The sequence below is a fragment of the Lepus europaeus genome, chromosome X (genome assembly GCF_033115175.1).
Source record: "Lepus europaeus isolate LE1 chromosome X, mLepTim1.pri, whole genome shotgun sequence".
In the NCBI taxonomy this organism is placed as follows: Eukaryota; Metazoa; Chordata; class Mammalia; order Lagomorpha; family Leporidae; genus Lepus; species Lepus europaeus.
Genome location: NC_084850.1, coordinates 81022027 through 81049411, shown reverse-complemented (window position 1 = coordinate 81049411; position 27385 = coordinate 81022027). Strand labels below are relative to the sequence as shown.

The 27385-nt window shown below is 38.3% G+C and overlaps 1 protein-coding gene across 3 annotated transcripts in view; it reads right to left on the bottom strand.

Moving 5' to 3' along the window:
* Nucleotides 1–27385, bottom strand: part of ZDHHC15 (zinc finger DHHC-type palmitoyltransferase 15) — a 97584-nt gene that overhangs the window by 23887 nt on the left and 46312 nt on the right. For all 3 annotated transcript variants that reach the window (XR_009865075.1, XM_062184269.1, XM_062184267.1), the window contains 6 exons: nt 19320–19389; nt 17157–17189; nt 16302–16422; nt 11622–11754; nt 9551–9677; nt 7743–7846 (listed from right to left, as the gene is read on the bottom strand). Coding sequence is in view for 2 of the 3 variants with exons in the window: in XM_062184269.1 (XP_062040253.1) it covers nt 7743–7846; nt 9551–9677; nt 11622–11754; nt 16302–16422; nt 17157–17189; nt 19320–19389 (588 nt within the window). In the remaining variant the exon portion in view is untranslated. The remainder of the gene's footprint in view (nt 1–7742; nt 7847–9550; nt 9678–11621; nt 11755–16301; nt 16423–17156; nt 17190–19319; nt 19390–27385) is intronic.

The window sequence follows — 27385 nt, the reverse complement described above, 5'->3', positions numbered from 1 at the left end:
GAATAAAAGAGAAAATAACCTTTTGGAAAAGATCCACTTACCCGTATGTAGGAATAAAAGAGGAAATAACCTTTTGGAAAAGATCCACTTACCCAATCATCCCAAATGTGTTACCATATGAGTCAGAGGAAGATTGGTTTGGAAGGTATTAGTACAGGCCAATGAATATTGATTCTTAAATAGAAAGCTGGCAAAGGATTGACGGAGACTAAGGACTTTTCCATAGTTGGCCCTACCTATTACTACCATATATGAGAATAAGTAAAGGTAATTTGGTACCCTTGAAGAAGTAGAATCTTTGTGGTAGGAACCATGGATTTAACTTAGGGCTGTAAGTCCTGCAGCAGTGTTTTCAAGTTCCTCAGATATAATCATACAGGTCTGGTTAGGCCTAAAGGATTAAAGGATTAAATGATAAGGTAAAATTTCCTTATGCAAGATTCAATGGCTGTCTCTGGCTGGGAAGTAATTGCACAGAATATCACCCAGAGGCTTCTTCTAAACAACAAAGCTCTTGATGTGAAAGGCCTCTTGTCTCAGAATCAGAGCTCTTGTATACAGAATGTACTTGGAGAGTCTGAGTTCTGTTGAAGAGAAGGACTCTCACCAATCCTTTCAGAAGGTCCAGGGATTAGATCAATCTCTGGCAGATGATGGAAGTATGCTTTGACAGGAGTATCACTTCATCATTTTCCTGAAGCAACATTTTCCTCATGCCACTGCTCACAAAACTTCAGTAGTTCCCCATCACCCACATAATAAAGTTTTTAGTCTTGTGTTTAAGGTCTCAACCAATTTGATACCAATGAACATGCTGAATTAATCTAATAATTGACTCACTTGGTCAATAACATATCCTGTATCATATTTTGTTAGGCAAATTTTCATGTTTTGTGTCTTATCTCCCCAAATAAATGGAAGGCTGTTGTGTTCAGAGACTATATTCATACTATGTAATGCTCCTTATGGGCCCAATGTCATAACCTTAGTAGGTACTTGTTAAATACTAGTTTATTTCTCTTGTTATTCTATAAGGTTATTTGTCATGGCAGCAGAAACTATCAGATTGAAAATAAATCAGAAACCTTTGCTACCTTGAGCACTAGTAATGGGTGTCAAAGAAAGAAGGTTTAATCCAAATAAAGGATTAAGAAATTAGGCTACTTATGTAACATTTAATACATTAGAGTCTGAAAATATTTTTCTGGAAAAGTGTCCAGCATTTTACATTTCTAATTATCATTTACACTAGGAGGTTATAAACAAATTTCAGCAAATTTTTATTTTTGTGTTATAGAGATTATTTTATTAAATAGTATTCCTTCTGTGGTATACTCTATTAAAATTATCAAAATAAGTTAAAGAGCTCATTTCCAGTCTAATCAGCTAGAGTTAAAAGTACTTTTGGCTAAAGAAAGTTCAATTCCTTTTCTGAAGAATTCTTTTAAACTGTTTTTCTTGTCATAGTTTGTACACTGATGCAAAGTAACTGGAATAAGTTGTGCATAATGGTCATGTACCATGGAGCTTGATCCTGATCTGGAGCTCTCTACTGAATTCTCAAACCAGGCTGATAGAAGAAGTAGGTAAGGAGGAAAGGAACTGGCTTTATCCTCTTTTTGAGGAAATAAAGAAACTACGCCTAATAAATAGAAGTCATGTAATTATAATGACAAATGCTGATCTTGGGCACTTTTATCAAAGATAAAACTGAGTTCAGTTCCTGCTAGGTAACCAGTTAGATGTTATTAGAAAGTAGATGTTATTAGAAAGTAGATGTTATTAGAAAGTATATGTTATTAGAAAAAAAATTTTTTGATGACTTCAATTTGTGAGTTCAGGCAAAGCAATCAATGAAAGGCAGATTGCAATCAGTTTAGCTTTGTTCTAGAAAACAGGAGGAACTGGAGCATTCCCTGTAAACTCTGGGACTTTTATCTGGAAACTTCTGACTCTATCAGCGTTAAACCTAGACTCTTAAGTTTCATGGCTACCATTCAGGGATCAGATGACTTGCTTCCCTTATAGCTTGGGCAAATCCACACCAAAGATAGTAACTTCATGGGAGTGTGTTAAGATGTTACCTGGTCAATCATGATACATATTATCATATACTTCAATTTGGGTTTCTCTGTGGGAGTACTCCAACATGAGGACTGAAGGTCACTTGAAGTTGCTTATTTGAGTCAATATGAAAACAAACCTCTTATGCCTCCTTGGTGAGATCTTCAGAGTAAGTTTTCCTAACAAGTGGGATGTATTTCTATTTATCCTTAAGAATTTCTGGATGAGAACATCTCTGGAGCCAGGTAATACATAATGCAATCAGCAGCATTGGTAAGAGTTGCTCCCAGATGACATTAGTGTGATGGCAGAGTAAGAGATCTGGCCTTCCTTCTCCCCAACAAATAGAAACAATTTGGCAGCTATCCATGAATGGAAATAACTCTGGAAGAGCTCAGGAGTCCACTTAAAAAGCTACAGGCACACAGTGGAAGGAAAAAAAAAAAGCAAGAATAACTTCACAAAAAGTGTAGGAAGGACAGTTTCATTTTGCTTGCATCACCCCCTCCCCTCAGCTGTCACAGCAGGCAAAAGTAAACATTTGGGACTATACCAAACTAAAAACCCATGACACAGCAAAGGAGATAAACAAAATGAAAAGGCAGCCTAAACAATAGAGGAAAATATTTGTGAACCATTTATTTGATAAAGGGTTAATATTTATTTATTTATTAAAGATTATTTATTTACTTGACAGGTAGAGTTAGAGAGAGAGAGAGAGAGAGAGAGAGAGAGAGAGAGAAAAGTCTTCCTTCCGTTGGTTCACTCCCCAAATGGCCACAAAGGCCAGAGCTGCGCTGACCCAAAGCCAGGAGCCAGGTGCTTCTTCCAGGTCTCCCATGTGGGTGCAGGGGCCCAAGCACTTGGCCCATCCTCCACTGCTATTCCAGGCCATAGCAGAGAGCAGGACTGCAAGAGGAGCAACCGGGACTAGAACTGGCACCCATATGGGATGCCAGCGCCACAGGCGGAGGATTAACCTAGTGCACCACAGCGCCGGCCCCAAAGTTAATATTTAAATATGTAAGGAACTTGCATAACTGCATAGCAGAAAGATCAACTGGATTAAAAATGGGTAAAGGACATGAAGAAAAATTTTGCCAAAGAATAAACACTAATAGCCAACAGGTGCTTAACATCACTAATCACTGTGATACTGCAAATTAAAACCACCTGAGATATTAACTCACACCTGTTAGGATCAATCGCTATTGTCAAAAAGTCAAAGATAACAAGTGCTGGCAAGGATGTGGAAAAAAGGGACCCCTTATATATTGTTGATGGAATTTTAAATTGGTGCAGTCATTATGAAGAATCACATGGAGGATCCTTAAAAAATTAACCCCCTTCAGGGTGTATACCCAAAGAAAATGAAATTTAGCACCTCAAAGAGACATTTGTGCTTCCATGTTTATTGCAGCACTACTCATAAAAGCCAACATATGGAGACTTTGGAGGTGCTTGTGGATGGATGAATAAATGAATTGTTATATACATGATTATTATTCAACTTTAAAAAAAGAAGGGGTGAGTGTTTGATCTAGAGCTGAAGACACCTGCATCCCATGTAGGCCTGCCTGGGTTTGAGTTCTGGCTCCATTCACAATTCCAGCTTTCTGCTAATGCACACACTGGGAGACAGCAGCAAATGGCTCAAGTTCTGTCCCTACCACCGATGTAGAAGACCTAAACTGAGTTCTTGGCTCCCAACTTTGGCCTGGCCTAGCCTGGGCTGTGGCAGGCATTCAAGGAGTGAATCAGTGGATGGGAGCTTTATCTATCTGTTTCTCTTTCTCAAATAAAAACAAATTTAAAAAGAAGGAAATCCTGCCATTTGCAACAACATGGATGACACTGGAGGGCATTATGTTAGGTGACATAAACCATACACAAAGAAAAATACTGCATGATCCCTTGTGTTTGTGTGAAATCTAAAAAAAAGTGGAATACATAGAAACAGAACAATATGACAATGCTTACCACCAGCAGCAGGCAGGGAGTGAGAGAAATGGGGAGATGTAGGCCAAGGTATACAAGTGGCAATTATGTAGAATGAATAAATCTAGAGATCTAAAGTGTAACTTTAGGGGACTACAGTTAATAATAAGTTACTGCCTACTGGAAATTTTCTGAGTTGATTTTAGGTATTTTTATCACACACTCATATAAAATAACTATGTTGGATGATATAGATGTTAGATTGCTTAACTGTAGTAATCACTTCATTATATATACATACATTTGTACTTCACAGGTTATTGTTACTATTAATATAATATGTTATATCATTTCATATATATTTTAGAGTGTTTATATGATGTATATAATTTGTGGTAAACTAAATATTATATTTTGAGCTAGAAATCAAGCCCTGACATCATTCCCTAAAAACATTAATGTTGTATACCTTAGATTTTTACAATATCAATAAATAAAGAAGTACACACATAAAAAAAATCAAAAATTCCTCCCTTACAAGTGGAGAAAGCCATTTTTCTACTGGTAGCATCTTTGTCAATATCTCTGTTAAGTTTATTGCCTAGAAAACACTGGCTGTGGCTACTTCCTCTGGATTGGCAAGGATACTGCATCTCAAATGTTCATGATCAAAGAGTTCGGCAAGTAATTTGAAAGGAGTGATAGCTGGATAATGGCACAGACTGCTATTTTTTGAAATAGTAAAAGGATACAAAACATTCAGAAAGGTATCAGAGCCATAAAGACAAAAAAATTGAGAAATTAGCTGTAACAGAAAATGTAAAATAACTAATTACTTCTCCTGAAAAGGTCTAGAGAGTTCTTTATGGATTTTACTTACAGGGAAGCTTTGACTCATAGCAGTTTGCATTTAAGAATCATCCTGACCATCATACCCACCTTATTATTCATGGCACTTTTGACAGACTGGGCCATAGATGCCACCCATCCAATCCGGAGGAAATGGATCCCAATTTTGAATACAGTAGAAAGACTCATAATCTCTAATATTTTTATGTAAGCTACAGAAACATTTATAATAAGCAAAAGCAGTAATAAAACAGACATCTCTAGATCATTTCCTCAAAATCTAAGTAGTCTCAAGTCTCAAAAGCCTTTAAAAAGATGCCCATTGAATCCCCTCAGAAGACTACTTGGATCTAATGTGTCATGTGAGGTGGCAGAGGATGGGTCAAGTGCTTGGTCCCTGCCACCCACATGGGAGACCGTGAAGGAGTTTCGGGCTCCTGGCTTCAGCCTGACCCAGCCCTAGCTGGGGAGTGAACTAGCAGATGGAAGATATCTTTCTCTCTCTCTACCTTTCGAGTAGATTAAAATAAATAACTACATATATTTTTAAAAAGTAACCTCTTTATAATGTGGTGCTACATATATACTTAAAGTGTTCCACCTGCCTACTCAAGACTCAGAAAAGAATAGTATTTTTTCCATCATGGAATTTTTTCAAATCAGATTAAGAGCCAGTAAGTCATGGAAGGCATTTGGTGCAGCAGTTAAGATGCAATTCAAGACACCTGCATTCCATGTCAGAGTGTCTATGTTCGAGTCCTGGACACTGATGACTCAAATAGTCAGCTCCCTGCAACCCCATGGGAGAGCTGAATTAAGTTCCTGGTCAGGACCCGCTGTTGCAGGCATTTGGGAGAGTGAACTAGTGGATGGAAGCTTTTTTTCCTCTTTCTCTCACTCTTTCTTTCAAATAAATTAAATAAATGTTTTTAAAAAGACCTGGTAAGTCTCTGATTTCTATTAGAGTTTAGGTCTCTTAATACCAAAATAAAAGTTATTGATTCTGACTTCTAAGTAAAAGTATATTCAGAAAGACTGAAATGTGAAGGCAAGTAGGTAAAAATACACTCAAATTTCCAATAGACAGCAGGAGGCAAGGTAGCTGATTGTGTTGTAAGTTCTTTGGGCTAGGCAAATGTTGTTTTCTTTTTTTTTTAATACTTATTTATTTATTTATTTATTTGAAAGGCAGAGTTACAGAGAGGCAGAGGCAGAGGCCGAGAGAGAGAAAGATCTTCCATCCGCTGGTTCACTCCCCAAATGATCACAACAGCAAGAACTGGTCTGATCTGCTTTGAAGCCAGGAGCCAGGAGCCTCCTCAGGATCTCCCACGTGGGTGCAGGAGCCCAAGGACTTGGGCCATCCTCTGCTTCATTCCCAGGTGCACCAGCAGGGAGCTGGACCAGAAGCTGGAGCAGCCAGGATCTGAACAGATGCCCACGTGGGATGTTGGCACCGCAGGTGGCAGCCTTACCTGTTGTGCCACCGTGCTGGCCCCCGTTATTTTCTTTTGTACCTATGTATTTGGGGTAGTTTTGTCTTTCTTAGTCCTAGCAACAAGCTTTCCTCTAAAGCTGAACTTCCAGGTTGAGAGCATGGCCTTGGATAACTGAACTGGATAAAAATTTAGAAAGGCTGGCTTTCTGGCTCTACTCTCTACCTCTATGCCTTTCAATGTTTTTACTCAGCCTCATTCACCTGAGGTGCAATTTGCGGTAACTATTTCAAGTCTCTACTCAAAATTGCCAAAAGCCACTGCTTTGTTGGGATCAGCAACTACAAACTACTTTCTGCCAGTTAGTTAGCAAGATAAGCAAATGTTGGAGGCATAGAAGTGGGCATAGCAACAGGTAGAGTGAAAGCATAGCACTGGCAATGGGGATACATGATGTGAGAATGGAACTTTCAGCCCTCTCCAAAAGCCTCAAGATTATCTAATGATTTGGTGGGAGAAAGTTGGAAGGGCAAAGTTCTGCTTCCTTCATTTTCTGTTGCCCTTCTGCCTTTTAGAAAAGGAGACTATATGCATGTGAAGGCTTCTCCTGATATACTACCTCTTATTATTTTTCATTTTTCATTTTTTATTCAAAAAATTTAATATATTCAAGTTGTACATATTTATGGGGAACTATGTGATGTTTTGGTGCACATATACATTGTATAATGTCCGATCGGGGTAAACATATTTATCTCTTCAAGCATTTAACATTTTTTGGCAGTAAAAACATCCAAAATCCTATCTCTTCTTTGTTTATGGAGAATTATACACTACATTAGCTGTAGTCATCCTAATGTTCAAGAGAAGCCCAGACTGTCTTATGCAGCTACAACTTAGTACCTATTAATCAACTTTTCCTCATCCTTCTCTACACCTTCTTTCTTCCCAAACCTCTGGTAACCACCACTATCCTTTTCTATGAGGTCACCTTTTTTAGACTCCATGTATGAGTGTGTTAACAGATTTAAAGTATTCTAAAAGAGAAGACCATGTTAAACAAAATTTAACCAAACCGATTAAAGCATAGAAGTGAACTGCCGCATATTGATTGAATTAACTAAAGCTCTGCACTACCAGGCAAGACTGTTTACAAACATGCACAGCATTGTTTATTATGTTTCTTGATTTCTCTGATTGGTTACAAATCATAGTATCATGAAATTGGTTATGGGCCTCCCAAGCTGCCATCTTATCCTATCCAAGCTATCCACATTTGCTAAACAAATCCGGCCATCCTTGCCCTATTTCATCCAGAGGGCACTTACAAGGTTTGCATGATTATAAAAATCTTTGTGGACACTATGTTATGGCCACATCACATTGACTGTATTAACATGGACCTTATAGTGCTTGGATTGATGTGTGATGAAGACTTCCTCTGGACCCACTTACCTCGGTTGTCATCCTCATTGTCTTCCCAGGGCTCTTCATTTGCAAGCAGTGGATTCTGTGACTCATTCATAGACCTCATAGGGAAGGAGTGTCCATCACCTGGGCTGGTGGGGAAAGGAAGACAGTGAACTGTTGACCTTTTTTTTTGACGGCAACAATCCTCTCAGACTTAGCAGGATGGGTTCTTAGGAATATTTAGGCTTATTTTCTAAAGTCATGGTGAAAAAGATCCTTGTAATGGTATCATTTCATTGTTGTATTGCTTTCAATTTCCATATGGTGTTTGTCTGCATCATTATTGACTGTTTCTGTTTGTAAGGCATTTGGTTTCCACAAAGCCCAGTAGGATAATATGCACACACAGCAGGCTTCAGAAATATTATTTAATGATGATGATCCCAATTTATATCCCATTATTTTACTGCTTTGGTTCTAATTTTTTAAGAAATTTGAGCAGAATCATTGAATGCAGTGGAGATAAATTACTGTAAATTAATGGCAGATATTGCCTGGGAGGGTATCCTGTTATTTTTTATTTGGCTTTATGGAAGAAAGGTTATTAGGAACTACGAGAAAGAGCCAGAGTGAGGTGACTCAAGAATGCAGATTTCAGGGACAATTATCCATGCATGTGATGCACTTTGTGGCTATCTATGGTGAGCAAGGGTCCCATCCCCGGTTAATTTCTGGCTAGCCCTTACAAGAGTAGATTACAATTTAAGTATTTGTTTCTGTCTATCTTAATGCACTCTAAACTGAAATCTGAGTATTTTAGATTATTCATTTGCTATTACCTTATGCTTTTTCTCCTGTTCATGAATGTGATTAATTTAAAGTTGATATGTTTTATTGATAGTACTCTACAGTGAAGGTAGTTTACTGATTATTAGTGAATGGGCTTTGATTTTTATTTTTGTTCTTTATTCCAGAGAAAACTCACTGCGTATTTCCCTTTGATGGTGCGTGTATGTGTGTGAACGAGATCATCTTCACACACATGCTGGTAACAGTTATTAATCAACATTACTCGCTGACACAGCTTTGTCTTATGATTTATAGTCATGGTAGTAGGATATATCACATCTCAAATAACCAAGCCTGTAAAACACTAACTGGTGCAGAGGAAGTATCTGGGCAATGAGTGAAGAGAGAAAATTTTCCTTAACTATCACCTCAACAAAATGTCCTCAAAGAAGGAAAGTGAATGGTCCCTGTCTAAAGAGTGGATCTAAGGGGGCTGCAAGAAGGCTGCAAACAAACTGCTCCCCAAGCTAGTCTAGTTGATCATGGTTCAGTCTGCTTCTGGAAGACACTCAGAAGACACAAGCTTGTTTTGGCTCATTTCTTGCTCATTGCTTTCCCTGCATTCTGCTGCAGTTCTAAGAATTACAATCTCTTACTCAACTTTTGTTCTTGCTTTTTATTTTAATTTTTCCTTTCACACAAATATTAGTATTTCATCCCAAAATATAAAAAATGGAGAAAAAAATTAATTTACTGCTTTTAGCATTTTTATATGTATTTCTCTTTTATCATTTTTTTCTGTATATATATTTCTATATATATTTGTTCATAATTTCTACTAGTGTAAATACCATTATGTTATATTTTTCACTTAAAATATAGTAGCCATCTCCCTTTATTGCCCACACACATATGTAATAAATTCCCATTTTGTTGATTATTTTCTTGGGGAATGGAGTGTTTCACATTGGACTGATACCTGTTGCATACTACAATTGAAATGGAGTTTGCTGCTTCAAGGCATGGCCCAGCATCAACTTGTTTCAGTGGTAATAATTACCTACCTGGACCCAATAGGTATTAACCAGAACTTCTTGTTATCTCCAAACACCTGTTGGATATTCTTGATGAAGCCAAGGTTGAACCCATTTTTCTCTGGGCCACTTGTAAACACCGGAGTGCAGAAGGCCTCTAGGACAGGGTAGGGGAGTTGAAAAAAAGATAAAGAAAGAAATAGATTTCAGCACAGTTATAACTTTCTAGTTTTCTATGAATGTGACTTTACCTATGCTATTTTTTTTTCTTTGGTAGCATAGGTCTCTTATTAGTAGTAAACATTAAGTTTAGTCATAAGTTACAAGGTAAGTTTGTTATTCAAAATAAAGAATCACAGCTCTTATTTTCCACAGGGCAGGGGAAACATGATGATAGAAATAATTAAGCAGCCATGGGAGTAATGTGTATTTTATACTGCTGGATTTAAAGAGTAAGGGAATAGAGGCCAGTGCTGTGGCACAGCAGGTTAAACCACCATCTGCAGTGCCAGCATCCTACATGTAAGCCGGTTCAAGTCCTGGCTGCTCCACTTCCGATCCAGCTCCCTGCTAATGGGCCTTGGAAAGCAGTGGAAGGTGGCCCAAGTGCTTGGGCCACTACACCCACGTGGGAGACCCGGATGAAGCTCCTGGCTCCTGGCTTCAACCTGGCCCAGCCTTGCCTGTTGCAGCTATCTGGGGAGTAAACTAGTGGATGGAATATGTCTTTTCTCTCTGTCTCTCCCTGTAATTCTGACTTTCAAATAAATAAATAAATATTTAAAATAATAATAAAAAATAAAGAGTGAGGGAATAGATTTAAGAGCATTTGATTTGAATCTAAGTGGCAACAACAGCCAAATAGTCCCCATCTTTAGAGCTAGGACCAAAGTAATGACATATAAAGAGATGATAATGACATTGATTTGGTTTTGAAACATTTCAGATGTTCACAATGAAGTCTGTAATGTAAGAAACTGAGTTGTACTCCAGATAAAATGTCACTGGGTGAACTATAATCACCTCAAAGACTATAAGGAATTGTACCATGTGAGTGCACATTATTTTAGACACACATTTATCCCATTAAGCAAACACTTTCACTGCTGGATTCAGGCTGCGTCTGACCATTTCCTGTGTGTTCTTCATTTTCAAACTCTGTTATCATGAAGCTTTTAGTACTTTTGTACTTTGTAGCTGATTTCCAAGCCAAATGTGCTAATTTACCATCCTAGCAACTAAGTGCTACATATATATTTGCTTTAGAAAACGGGGTCAAATATTTTCTTAGCTGTTAACATTATTGGCAACTGAAATCCCAATGTGTAGTGGCTTTTACACTAAACTTTATTCAAATCTCTTCTAGCCAAACATTCAACACTTGGACACTTTCTTTTTACTCCCCATATTTGTAGTTTGTAGATAATGTAAATATCTGCTTCACCATAGATGAAAAGAAATCTTATACTGGAATCTATCAGAAATAAAATTCTCCATATAATAACAAAGCTTCAAGTATACAGCAACTGACAGAAAAGAAGTTCATTCCTTGTACTCATTTTCTAGAGACTCATTTGATCAACGTGTTTATTCCCACAGTCCCTACACAGCAACTTGATTATGGTAGATATTCAAAAATTTTATTCTGTCTCAAGACTGTTGGATTCTTGTTGTTGATTGGATTCTTTCTTGGGACTCTGTTTTCTCCTGAGCTCAATAAATTAGATTCTTCTATATTTATGGACCACCTCCTCCTTCTGATAATCTCTTCTGTACTGATTCTCGCCTTCATTCCTCATGGGCACTTCATTTATAAATCTTCAGAGCTGTCAATCTGTGGTATTATTACCCAACATGCACTACAAATAGCAATGGTTATTTTTGTTTTTTTTGTAGAGCTTCATTTACTAATGCTCTGTTTAGTCCATAAGTGTCATCCAATGTGGCACTCCATTTTGGTAAAATGTACTTTCGTAAGTCTGGAGGCAAAGTGACATCACTGGCTAAACTGCTTCATTAGAAGTTTTTGTCTTTCTTGGGAACAATCCACAGATCATCTGATATACATTAGTATGTTTTCTCCTGTAATATTCAGTCTTACCTAAGGTAGTTTTGTTTCTGCTGACAAGCCAACAATGGTAACCAAAGAGAATCACAAGGCTGACAAAAAACATGCAGGCCACAAAGAGGAGAAAAAGGACATGGAACTTAGAGCGAACACTGGGCAATTCCCCCTAGAAAAGAAATAATAAGCAAACAAAACAAAAGATTAAAGTACACAGCTTGGCTAGTTATTTTTTAAATGTAGGTCAGTAGCTTTTCACACGTATAAAATATCTAGCCGTAATTTAACAATCTAGATTTTGCAAATTTCATAAAAGCATTCTTTCTGTTGCTGACCATGGATTTACTCTCATTATGGATAAATGCTCAGCCAACAAAGAGAAAATGGATTCTTTTGTAAGTGCAGTTCAGTGTAAAATAGAGTATATAACATACCAGTTAGAAAAGGTAATGTGAAAAGGGTATACTCAGGCCATAATTGGCATGCAACCTTTAAAGATTGTACTCCATTTAGTTTGAGATTTATAAATCACTGGCTAGAGGTGATCATGAGGTCATATGGCTCATCCTCTTGTCTCAAGGTGAGCTATTTGGGAATTCTTTATATGTCATTTTCCTTGGACATATGTGTGCTGAAAATGTCACAGGGATTTATGTAGGAAGTTAAAACACATAGGTAAAATTTTAAAATGTCCTATCTATAGGTCATGATCTGACTTTAAAGCTGCTGCAGAGTATGTGTGGTTGTTTTTCTTTCAGCTAAAGTGAAATGTGTTGGTTTATTACATCCTGTGGAATAGCTGTTTAGACGGTAAAAATCAAGCAAGGCTTTACAGGTAATTATAAAAATATGTGGCTAAAGATTTTTATAATTTTTGGGACATCTTTATTCCATGTGGCACCAGATTTTTTTTTTTACATGCAATCCTAACGAGAATGAGTGCTCTAAATTTCTGTAGCATGCATAGCATGTAACATTTTTTTTTGTCTTTTGAAGAGAATTTTAGAAAACATTTTGATTATTGGAGTGAGAAGTTGGGGGAATGGCTATTATTTATTTTCTCCTTTTCTGTGATGATCATTGTTTAGGTCTGAGGAATTTTTGAGATATTTCCAAATGTTCTCTAGTAGTAAATTTAGAGGTGACTCTTAAGCACGAAATAGTCATGTTACCTGCAGGAATCTTTGAAACATTCCTTTTTGAAGTGAAATCTCTACAAAATCTTGGCCTATGCACCCAAACTGAATAGGATTGGTTTTGGTTTGTTTTATTTTTAATTTATGAGAAACCCTCATATAGTGCTTTGTAGTGGTTTTTGCCTCAACTGGACTTTATTTATTTTAGTTATTTTAAAGATTTATTTTATTTATTTGAAAGACAGAGTTACAGAGAGAGGAAGAGACAGAGAGAGAGGTCTTCCATCTGCTGGTTCACTCCCCAGATGGCCGCAATGGCCGGAGCTGCGCTGATCTGAAGCCAGGAGCCAGGAGTTTCCTCTGGGTCTCCCATGTGGGTGTAGTCCTTGGGCCATCCTCCACTGCTTTTCCAGGCCATAGCAGAGAGCTGGATTGGAAGAGGAGCAGCCGGGACTAGAACCGGCGCCTATATGGGATGCTGGTGCTTCAGGTCAGGGCTTTAACCCGCTGCGCCACAGTGCCAGCCGCTCAACTGGACTTCTGCTTTCATAGTCTCTATTTTTTGAGTATGCTTTTAAAAATCTTTTGAAGCTCACATTTATTTTACTTCTTATTTTTCACATTTAAAAGGGCAATAGGAAATGGCTGGACAAGAGGAACGGATATAATGTCAGTCCACACTCTATGTAGCTCAGCTGGAAGTCTCCCTCCTCCCTGCAATTATTTTTTGCAGAACTCTTTTTATGCCACAGTCCATCTACTATGTTGTCCCTTGACAGAGTTTTTAGTATTAAACTTTTTCTGTGAGAAGGGAGTGACAGCCCTAGGTTCAAAAATACTTTCTCAGGAGATAATCAAGCTAAATCACTCAAAGTAATAACCACCAGAGGTGTTTAGGGGGAATACTAATAGAATAAGACTACTATCTTATTTCTAAAGCAATTCATAGATTCTATGAGGAGGTTTATGGCCCAGGTGGCAGATAATGTATATGGGTACTTCAAAAATTTTGTGGAATAATGGAATTAAAAGATAAGTTTGTTTTGGTGCAAGATTTTTTGGCAATCTATGTATCAACATTATATGCATTTTCCATGAACTTTTTAAAGATCTCTTGTATTATTACATTTTTCATAGGCAAAAATCAATCTCCTATCAAAGTAGTCATTATTTAAGTTAACATTGAAACAAGAGAAATGGTCTGATGGTTTTCTCAGTTCTTCGTTCTGAAGGAGCTGGAGTTTCTCTGTAGTGGAGACATTACAGGCACTAGGACATGAAACAGTATGTAAGATCCATCGGCTTAGGGTCAGACTTAAGTTCAAGCCTTGACTTTGAAATTTACAAGCTAGGTGATCCTGGGTGAGTCACTTAACTACTGTGAGCCTCAATTTGATCATCTTTGAATGAGATAAATTATCCCTGCTTTGCTGACTTCACAGTGTTGTGATAAGGATTGGATGAGATAATGCATATGAAAGTGCTTCAAAAACTGTCAAGTAGCATACAGATGGAGGTGGTTGTTCTTTGGAGCACAGTTTGTCTCCCTGATGCATGGTTTTTAAAATACATGACAGTGTTTGCTATTGATTTTAAGGGAAGATTCAATTTACATGAGAAAGCCATCCTTAAAGCACACACTAACATGTGTTCACTGATTGAAGAGACTGCAGAGTAACTTTCCCTTGAACTGTCAATACCCTTTTTATTATTATTAAAGAGGGCAAGCCAAGACAGGTTTTCATGCCTCTCATATGTCAGGCATGATCTAGTCTACTGTGGAGAAAAAAAATGAGGGAATAGGAGGACAAGGCTATGTTCACCCCTGGTATTGCTTATGAGTACTGGTACATTTCTGGTGACTAACTTGTATCCAAATACCATCTTTCAAGAATGAAAAAAAAAGCATCCAGCTCCTAGCTGGCATTGTGGTATTTGATTATTGGCTGACTAGGAACTAGGAGGACTAAAGGCAAAATGTGTGAAATGCAGCATTGTTTACTTTATTATGAGGAGAAAGGGTGGTTCTTAAACAGTCATCCACTGTGTTTAGAACCAAGAAAGTGTTTGTGAAGACCAAGCCTGATACTTTCCCTACTGACTGGATGTAGCCAATTCTCTTTATATTCAGGGTAGTAGCTTAGCATATGGAAATAATGTCAAACAGGTCACAGAGACCTGAGCAACAGAGTCTGTGCTATGGAAAGGGGTCAAATAAGAGATGTCAGGATGTGTGGCATGGTAAAGCATTTTGCATTTGGAGAAGATTTATGAGAAAACATGATTCCTGCTTGTAGTTTTGTTTGTTATTCTGAGTTGAACAGCTTTTTATAGCCATTATATAATTCCTGATTCCTAAATTTATTAAAATATCTGCATTGATTAAGCAAATTGAAGGGATAATGGGAAGCACACACATCATTATACTTTTCTACACTGATAAGGATCAAAGTACTAACTGATAATTTAAATATTCTCTGCTACTTAGGTTTTCACTGCCTTTATCTTTTTTTTGCCAGTCTATATTAATCTATATTCTGGTCACAGGATCCATGTTGTTTCCCTACTGCTTTTACTACTCCAGCTGAGGAGAGATATCCCTGTTATACAGGCTCTTATGCAATTCCTAAAGTAATAACTAGTAGCTCTGCCCACATCTGTCTTTTGCTATTCAGGTTCAATCTGGACAGCCCTCATCATGGATGTCTTAGCAATTGTACTGAAGTTGTGGGGATCAAATAGATTCTGGGGTCCATTAGCATGAAAAGAAAACATATTTCACTATACTTCTACAAGACCTTGTGGATATATATAAATGAAAAATATGCCTTAAGTTTTATTGGAGAGGGGAGATTAATGAGATATGATTTATATCTTCAAGTAGAAGAAAAACAATAGTAGGATTTTTTTGTTTGACAGTTCCTTTTAATCACTGGAATCATATTTTGAAAGGTAAAGCATGTTTAAACATCTGTTTCATTTGTTCTTGGCAATAAGCCAGTGAAGCAGGTAACAACCAGTATTAAATCCCAATTCTTCTCATTCTTAAGTCAGTGTTTTTCATAAAAAGTTTAAAACAGACTTTCCATTTAATTGTGGTCATATGCAAAGATGAGTCAGTATATCTTTCTGATCAGTTGGAATTTTGCAGTTATCCTCTGAACAAGAAATTAGAAAGTATTTTATAACAACAGAGGAGTTCTTTGTTGGCCTTTTCTTAGGAAACTAAGGACTTAGAATTAGTTTCAACATTTTTTCAAATCTATAGCTGGTAAGAAGTAGATTTAAAAAAAAAAACTTGAATGGAGAAGTACATTGTAAAGAATCACTAGGATTTGAGATGTCAGGTCCCTTAACAAGATTCTCATATATGACAGAAACCAATTCAACTAGAATCTTTAAGTAACAGCTTCCTAAAAAAGTACTCAACATGGAAAACTTGTTTTTAGCGCCTTCCATTCTGATTACTTCAGTATTAGCTATTTCAGAAGGTAAAAATATATAGAGAATGAACAATATCATAGATTGGAGTGGGTGTGCATTTGTTCCGGGGGTATTCTTCAGGATTTTTAAAACTTACTCTCCAGTATTTGATGAAATAGCTGAAGACTGTTGTGGCAATGTACAGGCAGTAGAGAACAGAATAAGCTAAGAACTGAAGGAAGAATTTGTAGTTGGAAAATCCAATGCAGTTATTAACCCTAAAAAAGAAAAATAATTAATTTGAAATCAAGACCTACAAATTGAGAACACACTGATACATAAATGGACTAAACCACGGAAGTAGGTCACTCTTGCTGCTTCGTTATGCGTTATGTAGAAACCCAGCAGAGAGAGAAGTTCCTTAACAGTAACAGACTAGAAAAACAAGTTCACATCTCACTTGTTTCTCCATTCATTTATAGGCACACGTGACCTAACAGTTTTGGACTGATTACTAAAACATCTAAGCAAACCTTGATCATGGTTGCTACAAACCTATTATAGTCTCAGCAGCTACACTTGGTAAAGTTGTAGCATCTCCTCTTTATAGTCAAGTGAATTCAGAGTGGTTCTCTAGTTCTGACATACAAAGTCTTGAGAAGAATCATGGAATTTAATAATTTAGAATAAATCAAAGATGAAGCCAGGCAGAAATAGAACTGACCTGTGTTTGAAGAGGAGAAATACTTGTGCTGTTTTTCATTACTATGCTCAATTGCTAAAGTAAATGGACAAGAGATCATTACCTTTGTGACTGCAGGAATTCATTGCCATACTTGGGATGGTGTATTTATTCTAGCTTTAAAGGTTTACTCCTCCCTATTCCCACACAAATAAAAGCCCAGTGAATTATGGTGGCAGAAATAGGCATGTTACAGCTATGCATAAGAAAGTGAATATATTGAATAACCTTGACCCTTTTAGAGGAGAGAAGTGAATCAAAGGGACATACCAAGGGCAGTGATGGTCCATTTTTAATACACACCTATAAATGGGACAAAATAAAGTATGATAAGTGAGGGCATGGAAATGAAGCAAGATCTCAAAACTGAATGCAAGGTTTCACCAGTATTTTCACATGGTTCCAGTACACCCATTTCTAGATTTCCTCTACACTGACTCCAAAATTATTGTCCTCAGTTCAGGAATGAACAATCACAATAACACTTTATCAGATCATGCCAGGAGCAAGTTACATGCCTAGAACTCCAAATTTTAAAAGATATTTGGAACTTCAGGATATTAATACAGAGAGATCAAGATCAATCTCCTTTCAATTTGTTCAGTAATCAGTTTAAGGAGTGTTTAGCCTAGTGGCTAAGATAAGGGCATCCTACATCAAAGTACCTAGGTTTGAATCCCAGCTCTGTCTCTGATACCAGCTTCCGGTCAATGCAGATCCTGGGAGGCAGTGGTGATGGCTCAAGTGATTGGGCTTCTGCCACTCATGTGAGAGACACGGATTGCATTTCTGGATCCTGGCTCCAGCCCCAGCCCAGCCTCAGATGTTGTGGGTATTTGGGGAGTGAACTAGTACATGGGTGCTTCCTCCCTCCCTCCCTCTGTGCGTGTGTGTGTATCTCAAATAAATAAATATCAGTTTAATAAAAGTACAGAAGAAAACATATTGGCTGGCATCATGGCATAGTGGATAGAGCTACCACCTGCAACGTCTGCAGCCCATATGGGTACTAGTTTGTGCCTAGCTGCTCTGCTTCTGATCCAGCTCCCTAATGGCCTGGGGAAAGCAGCAGAGGATGGTCTAAGTACTAGGGTCCCTGCTACCCATTGGAGACAGATAAAGCTCCTGGCTCCTGGCTTTGGCCTGGTTCAGCTCTGACTGTTGTGGCCATCTGAGGAGTAAACCAGCAGATGGAAGATCTCTCTCTCTCTCTCTCTCTCTCTCTCTCTCTGTCTCCTTCTCTCTCTCTCTCTCTAACTCTTTCAAATAAATAAATCTTTAAAAAAGAATATGAAGAAGAACACATATGGCTATAACCTATGTTTGAATAAAAGATAAAAGCAATATGGTAGAACAAGCACTCAGGAAGAAAGGCATAATGATTACATGTATTAACAAAGAGATGGGGTTTTACAAAGCTGGAACAATTTGAGTAACAAAATAACATAGTACTGGGTTATAACAAAAAAAAAAAAGAAAATGAACATCCATGCCTTCATACTGATATAAATAAATAAATTGAGAAGAAGAGACAAATCAAATCTCCCACACAGAAGAATTCTAAATAATGTATGTAGATGCTCCGCCTTCATGGAGAGAGAGTATAACTTCCTGTTCCTTTAGTGTGGCCTGGGTATAGTGACTTTCTTCCAAACAGTATACTATAGAAGGGTAGAGGAGAATAACTCTACAGTGAAGAAACCTCACAAATACTACCTCAGTCATATGATCAAGATTAACATTGCAGTGATGTCATGTTTATATTGGACCTTTGATATGATGTAATAAAAATGGACTTGACCTCTGTGGTCTTCCTCCCCAAATCACATTACTCTAGTCTAATAATCATGAGAAAAACATTAAACAAATCTCAGTTGAGAGATGTTCTACAAAATACCTGATCATTAATCCTGAAAATTGCCAAGCTCATCATAAACAAGCGAAGTCTGAGAAAATGTCATAGCTAAGAAGTGCTAAGGTGACATGACTACTAAATGTAATGTGGTATCTTAAATGGGATCCTGTACTAGATAAAAGACATTAAGGAAAAACTGGGAAAACCAAAGTAAATATGGACTTAAATTAAAAATAATATATCAACATTGGTTTATTAATTGTAACAAATGTACCATATTAATTAATGTAACAGGTTAACAAGAGAGGAAATTGGATATGGGACATATGAGAACTATCATCACAATAAATACAAATTTGTTCTAAAATAAAAGTTTATTTTTAAAATGTGGTTTTATTTCTCTTTCCTATGTTTATAATAGTTTGAATCATCATCATTGCTTATGAGAATGTTTGGCATTATGCTTAAAAGGAAAGGCTCTTATCTAGGTATGGTTACATGTTAGGATCCGTCATTTTGTTGTCTAGGTAGCCATCAGTGGCCAATCTCAGCCCAGAGGAAATATGGCTGTCACTTACATGGCACAGACAGAGCAGTGGTGGCAGCGATCTGGCTTGATCAGATGGCACCGGTCACAGAATCGTACAGCTATAGGAAAAATAAGGTGGTTAGCACTTGTTAGGGTCCAGTATGAGACCTTACATCTTACTAGCCTGCCTGGATGATTTGTTGTGGACTGAATATAGATAGTTAAACTCTTCTCAAGTTGACAGAAAAATAGCAAATCACGTGGGACAACTGTGGTATGTATATTTTTCCTCACTGAACCAGACTCAAAAGCAGCTTTTGAGAGATGAAAAGAAGGGGGGAAGTTTCATATCTGGATATCTGAGCATAAGATTATTTATTATAAAACAAACCATACTATCACCTGCTTGAGTTATCTTAGGAAATAATCTAATCTTTGTTTGGCACAACTTTCCTACCTGAAAGTAACTATTCATAATTTATCTCCAGTCTCCAGAGTTTGGATTGTATGAGGTAGGTTGGATTGTATGAACTAGAACTCCCACAACAAGGTAAAGAGAATGGTTCTTAGAATAGCAACTTGAAAAAAAAATAACACTCTGAAGAATAGACTTTATAGAACAATTAGTTCAACTGATCATTTCACATATAAAGGAAATAAAGACCCGAACCATATCAAGTGATTTGCCCAAGGCCACACAGCAAGCAAGTGGCAGGATTTTGACTATACATTTTTTTTTCACTTCTTCAGGTATTTTTTTTATCCTGTAAATCTCATATAAACAACCACTTCCCTCTCCCTCCCTTCACCCTTCTCCCTCCCTACTTCCTTTTTTCATTCCTTTCCTCCCTTCCTTCCCTTAGAGGAAAGGCATTTTCTTTCCTACTCATTTTTCCATGTTCATTGATAATGTGATCAATTAAGTATAAAATCAAAATTGTAATTATTTTTAACTAATATAATTCTATCTAAAGTATACATTAAGCATGCATTGCTGATTCAACACAATAGAGTGCTAATTCAGCAGAGTTCTGTGTTCATTTCTACCAATGAGGGTATGTCACCAAACTTATGGGTATAATTGAATCAAGAAGGAAGAGGGAGGGCCTGCATTTTTAGAGCCTTTAGCATAGTTTTAAAATACTGTCAATGACACAGCCATAGTTTAAGCTACCATCATCTGTCATCTAGACAGTTGCAATAGCTGTATAATTGATCACCTTACTTTAATTCTTCCCCCTCCCTGCAATACCTACTAGGTATTGGGTAATTGGGAGATCTGTCAAAATGCTAATCAGATCTTATCACTCTCCACTTAAAAGTCTCAAAGGATTTTCAAAACCCCTGGAACAAAATATATTTATATTTTATTTTTTACCATGGTTTGTACCATTTGGCCTCTCCCTATCTCTTCAATTTTTTATTGTGTCACTCTCTATCTCCAATACACCAGTGGCACTGGCTGCATATCTACTCTTGTAATACTCAAGTTTGCTCCTGTCTCCTAGCCTCTTGTACTTGCAATTCTTTCTGCTTGGGATGATAACCACTCTGCTCTTTGTATGGAGTGATGGTGAATTTTATGTCAAGTTGACTGGGTTGTGGAGTGCCCAGATATTTGGATAAACATTATAACTGGATGTTATGGAGAAAATTGGCATTTGAACTGGTAGATGGAGAAAAGCAGATTTCGCCCTCCAATGTGTGTGGACTTCATCCAATTCAATGAAGGCTGGAAAAGAACAAAAATGACAGAGAAAGGGTCTCTCTGCCTGACTGCAAAAATCTAGAACATCAGTTTTCTGCCCTCAGTGTGGGACATACAACAGGGTTTCTAGGTTCTCAGTCCTTCCTACCCAGACTAGAACTTACATTATAAACCCCTCTGGTTCTCATGCCTTTGGACTTGGGCTACAATTTAGTACTGGTTCTCCTGGTGCTCAGGCCTTTGTCAGAATAAGAGGCTTATTCACCATCAGTAAAAGCAGCCTTCCTACTGCCAGTGGTATTGGCTTCTCCACACACTTGCAGGGATTAATTCCACATTGCTTGAGAAATTTGAGGCCACTATGCAAGACAAGGCTAGTTCTCTTCAGGATTCTTTTCTTCTAGACCTGTAATTAGACTCAAGCCCCAGAAGGCCCCTAAAGGTAAGGCAGAAAGTGTTACCAAGAGGGGGAGTATGACACTCAAAAAGAACTACTTGGGGGCCGGTGCTGTGGCACAGAGGGTTAGAGCCCCATATGGGCATCCCATAAGGGCACTGGTTCGAGTCCCAGCTGCTCCACTTCCAATCCAGCTCTCTGCTATGGCCTAGGGAAGCAGTAGAAGACGGCACAAGACCTGGAAGGAGCTCCTGGCTCCTTGCTTTGGACCAGCTCACCTCTGGCCATTGCTGTCATTTGGGGAGTGAACCAGTGGATGGAAGACCTCTCTCTGGCTTTATCTCTCTCTGTACCCACATCTTTCAAATAAATAAATAAAACAAATCTTTTTTTTTAAAAAAAAGAACTACTTGTGTTTTCTAATTATATAGATAGAAATCTAGGGAACAAATGTGAGAATGGATACTAAGGATGTGGAGTAATGATGAAGGAACATAAAGTTGGATCTGGCTGAATTTATTCTGCATTGAACGTCACAGCTTGTGGGGGGCAGCATAGTGGCACAGCAGGTTAAGCTACTGTTTGTAAAGCTGGCGTCCCATATCAGAGCACTGGTTCATCTCCTGGCTGCTCCACTTCTGATCTAGCTCCCTGCTAATGCACCTGGGAAAGCAGCAGAAAATGGGCCAAGTGCTAGGGCATCTGACACTCATGTGGGAGACCAAGATGCTGTTCCTGGCTCCTAGCTTTGGCTTGGCCCAATCCTGGTTGTAGCAGCCATTTGGGAAGTGAACCAGTGGATACAAAATCTCTCTGTCTCATTGTCTCTCCCTCTTCTGTCACTCTGCCTTTCAAATAAATAAAATAAATCCTAAAAAATAATGTCACAGCTTGGGAAGTCAGAAAAGATTTTACAGTTGGGTTAGTTGGTTGGATGAAACGTGGACCAAAAGGTGGCCCTCAGTGAGTAAAGTGGAAATGCCAGAACTTCCTTGGTTTAATGCAGAGGATGGAATTCAAAGGCTTAAGAAGGCTGGAATGTTAAAAGTAGATTTTTTCCTTTAAGATCTATTCATCTGCACAGGGAGATTTTTGAAGACAGACATTTCATCAATACTCTCAGTAATAAATTTGTGAGGGGAAACCCCAGCATGCTTTAGGAGCTCTATGACTTCTCTTTTCTGTAGGCCAGACCTCACAGTGAGAATCTAGACTTGATTCAGTGTACAAACACAGAGTCCTTCGAAGGAAGGTGAGGCTGGGTCTCCTTGAGGAAGGATTCCAGAACACTATGAAAATGATATACTGTTTCTCTTTCTCTTACCCTTCCATAAAGACACCTGTGCTCCTATATGAGAGAAATTGTGTATTGGGGAAAAGAAAATACTCAGCCCTTTTGGGGACTAGTAGACACTGTCTTTGAACTGACACTAATTCCAGGGGACCTAAAATGTCACTTTGGTCCACTACTCAGAGTCCGGGCCTATGGGAGCCAATTATTAATGGAATTTTAGTTCATGTCCATCTCACTGTGGGCCCAGTGTATCCCCAAATGCTTCCTGAGCATATTTTACCAATTCCAGGATGCATAATTAGAACAGATACACTTAGCAGCTGGAATAATCCCATATTAGTTCCCTGACCTATGGAGTGAGGATTATTATGGTGGGGAAGGCCAATCAGAAGCCAGGATAACTGCTTCTACCTAGAAAAATAGTAAGAAAAAAACCAATACTACATTACTGGATGGATAGCAGAGATTAGTGCTGCCATCAAGGACTTGAAGATGTAGGGGCAATGACTCCTTCAGCATCCCCATTCAACTCATTTATTTGGCCTATAGAGAGGACAAGTGAATCTTGACAGTGGACTGTTCTAAGCTGAACAGGTGGCAACTTCAATTGCAGCTGTTCTGCTAGATGTGGCTTCAATGATTGAGTAAATGAATACATCATCGGATCTAGGTATGCATCTATTGGTCTGGTAAATACCTTGATCTCCCTATTTGTCTATAAGGCCCACCAGAATTAGTTTGCTTTCAGATAGCAAGGTCAGCAATGTACCTTCATTGTCTCACCTCAGTGGCATTCCAACTTTCCAGCTCCACATCACAATTTAGTTTACAGGGATTTCAACTATCTTACCATTTCAAAAGATATCACATTGATCCTTTACATTGGCAACATGATTCTGATTTGACCTCCTGATCCAGAAGTAGCAACCACTGTAGACTTACTGGTAAGAAATTTCAATGTCACAGGGTGGGAAATAAATCTAACAAAAAGTCAGGGCCTTCTATCTCTGTGAAATTTCTGGGGATCCAACAGTGTAGGGTATACTGAGATATGTCTTCAAAGGTGAGAGATAAATTGTTGCATCTGACTCCTCCTACAACCAAAAAAGGGCACAAAACCTAGTACAAAACAATCTAACAAGGGCACAAAACAATCTATTCTTCATTTGGGTGAGTTACTCAGCCCATTTACTGAGCAACCAAAAAACAAAAACAGAAAACAATAAAAAAAAAAAAAAAAAAACCAAAAACCCTGCTAGTTTTGAGTGGACACCAGAAGAGAAGGCTCTGCAAAAAGTCTAGGCTGATATTTAAGCTTCTTTGCTGCTTGGGTCATATGATCCAGCATATACAATAATACTGGATGGGTCCATGGAAGACAGGAGTACTGTTTGGATCTTTAGCAGGCTCCTACAAGTGATTCTCAGTATAAGGCTGTTGAACATGCATAGCAATACTCCATAATTAAATGGATGACCAAGATATATGATACATACTTAAGCAGACCCTGAAGGCATGAGAAAGTTTACATGAAGTGGCCCAAATGCCCATGGTCTCCACTCTATAGTCTTTCTACACTGCTTTCTCTCTCTCTCAGATTGTACTTATGGCCTCAGAGGGGAGTTTCCTACATTAACTGACAGAGTAAAAGATGGCTCAGACCTACTTTACAAATGGTTCTGCACAATATTCTGGCACTACCTAAAACTGGACACCTGCAGCCCCTTTCTGGGAATTTCCTTAAGGACAATGGTAAAGAAAAATCCTTCCAGTGGGCAGAACTTCAAGCAGTACACCTGGTTATTCATTCTGCTTGGAAGGGGAAATGACCAGGCATGCAATTATACATCGGTTCATATGCTGTGGCTGCTAGTTTGGATGGATGGTCAGGAATTTGGAAAGAAGATGATTGGGAAATTGGTAGCAAGTGGTATAAGGGAAAACCTCTCCGAATGGGTAAAATATGTAGAGATATCTGTGCCTCATGTGAATGTTCATCAAAAGGTGATCACATGTCTTCATGGTTTGAGGCCACTGTAACAAAATATCATAGACTGTGTAGCTTCTAAACAATACATTTATTTCTCACAGTTCTGGAGGCTGAGAGGTCCAAGATCAAAGTAACAGCAGACTCGGTGCTGGTGAGGACCCATTTCCTAACTAGTGCCTTCTCACTGTACATGGTACAAGGGGAAAGACAGTTCTTTGGAGCCTTTACAAGGGCATTAACCTCATTCATGAGGATCCCTCCAAAAAGCCCTTCCTCTTACTACCATCACATTAGCGCTTAGGATTTCAACCTATGAATTTTGGCAGGGGGCATAAAAATTCAGACCATAGCACAACAGAGAAGGATTTTAATAACCAAGGGGATAGAATGATCTGCTCTGTGGACACCATTCAGTTTCTATTCCCAGTCTCTCCTGCCATTGCCCAATGGGTTCATGAATGAAGTGGCCATGGTAGCAAGGAGAGAGGTTATGCATGGGCTCAGTAACATGGACTCCCATTCATCAAGGCTGACCTTGATTACAGCCGAAGCTGAGTACCCAATCTGCCAGTAGCAGAGACCAACACTGAGTCCCTAACCTGATACCATTCCTTGAGGTGATCAACCACCTATCTGTGGTTACATAGAACAGTTTCTAGAACTGTTACATAGAACTGTTTCTATAATGGAAGCAGCGGTGTTCTATCTTTATTAGAATAGATACTCTGGATACGTATTTGCCTTCTCTGCATGTGATATTTCTGCCAAATCTGTGGACTTAAAGAATGTCTCACCCACTGTTATGGTATTCCACACAGCATTGCTTCCAATCCAGGAGCTCACTTCACAACAAGAAAAGTACAACAATGAGCCTATAATCATTGAATAAACATAGAATTCATAAGTTTTACCATGTTCCCCCCTCCCTCACCATACTGAGGAACTGGTTTTCCAGAATGGGGGAAAGATCTTTTGAAGGGTCAGCTACAGCACTAGTAAGGTGACAATGCCTTGCAGGGCTGAGGCAAGGTTCTCTAGAAGGATGCCTATGCTCAGAATCAGCATCCCGTATATGATGTTCTTTCTCTGATAGCCACAATCCATGGGTCCAGTATTCAAAGAGAGGAAATGGGAGTGGCACCACTCACCATTACCTTTAGTGCTCCACTAACAAGACTTTTTCAAAGATTTACTTATTTATTTGAAAGGCATTTGGGTCATCTGCTGCTGCTTTACCAGGCACATTAGTTGGGAGTTGGATTGGAAGTGGAATAGCTGGGTCTCAAACTGGTACTCTGATATGGGATGCCCGTGTTGCAAGTGGTGGCTTAACCAGCTGGATCACAACATCAGCACAGAACAAAACTTTTGCTTCCTGTTTCTGTGATTTTATGTTCTTCTGACCCAGAGGTCTTAGTCTCAAAGGGCGAAATGCTTTCACCAGGAGAAGCAATTCCTTTGAACAGAAAGTAAAGACTGCCACCCAATCAGTTTGGGCTTTTAATGTCTTTGAATCATCAGGCCAAAAAGGCAGCTGTAATGTTTGCTTGGGCGATGGATCCTTACTACTCAAGTGGAAATTGGACTACTAGTCCACAATGGAGGTAAGGAAGAATATGTGTTGAATACAGGAGATGCCATAGGGCATTTCTTAGTATTACCATATTCAAGCCAATGGAAAACTAAACCTAGTCCAGACAGGAATACAAATGGTCTAGACTCTTCAGGAATGAAGGTTTGGGTCACCCCATCAAGCAAAGAAACATGATGAGCTGAGGTGCTTGCTAAAGGCAAAGGGAATATAGAAAATATTTATAAATATCAGCTATGACTGAGAGATCAGCTGCAGAAACAAAGACTACAACTGTCCTGAGTATTTCCTCCTTATTTTGTTAAGAATATGTTTGCATGTATATCTCAAACAGCTTTGTCTTCTTTTATTCTCTTAATTTAACGTAAGATGTATTGACTTAACATCATAATTTTTTAAGTATTGTAACTTTACATCTGAAATTTAAATAGTATTTAAGTTATAAGATATCAAGTAGAAGAATAAATATTACTCAAAGACTTTACCTCTTTGAGGAAGGGGATAAGTATATTTTATTTGCATGCAGAATAGTTGTGGCATGTCAGGCAGAATTAATGTCCTTGTCATTGTCTTTACTTGGAGATTAAATATGGAGTAAGGAGATATGTATGGGTGCCAATATGACAATGGGTGGACTTGTGATAGTTAATTTTATGTGTCAACCTGACTAGGTCATAGGGTACCCAGGTATTTGGTTAAACATTATTTCTAGATGTCTCTAGGGAAGTGTTTCTAGATGAGCTTATTAGCATTTGAATCAGTTGACTGAGTAAAGCAAATTTTTGTCTTCCCCAATGTGGGTAGATCTCATCCAAATCACTTCAGGACCTGAACAGAACAAAAATTTGGGAGAAGAGAGAATTTGCTTTCTCTGCTTGTCTGTATGAGGTGAGACATCAGTTTTCCTGCCCTTGAGTGGGATTTATTCCATTAGTGATCTGGTTCTCAAGCCTTTGGACTCAAACTGGATCTACATTACCAGCTCTCCTGGTTTTCCATCCTGCAGATGGCAGACTGGGAATTTTCTGCTTCTATTAATTGTGTGAGCCAACTCTTCACAACTCCCCCCCCCCCCCCCCGTCTTTCTCTTTCTCTTTCTCTTTCTCTTTCTCTTTCTCTTTCTCTTTCTCTTCTC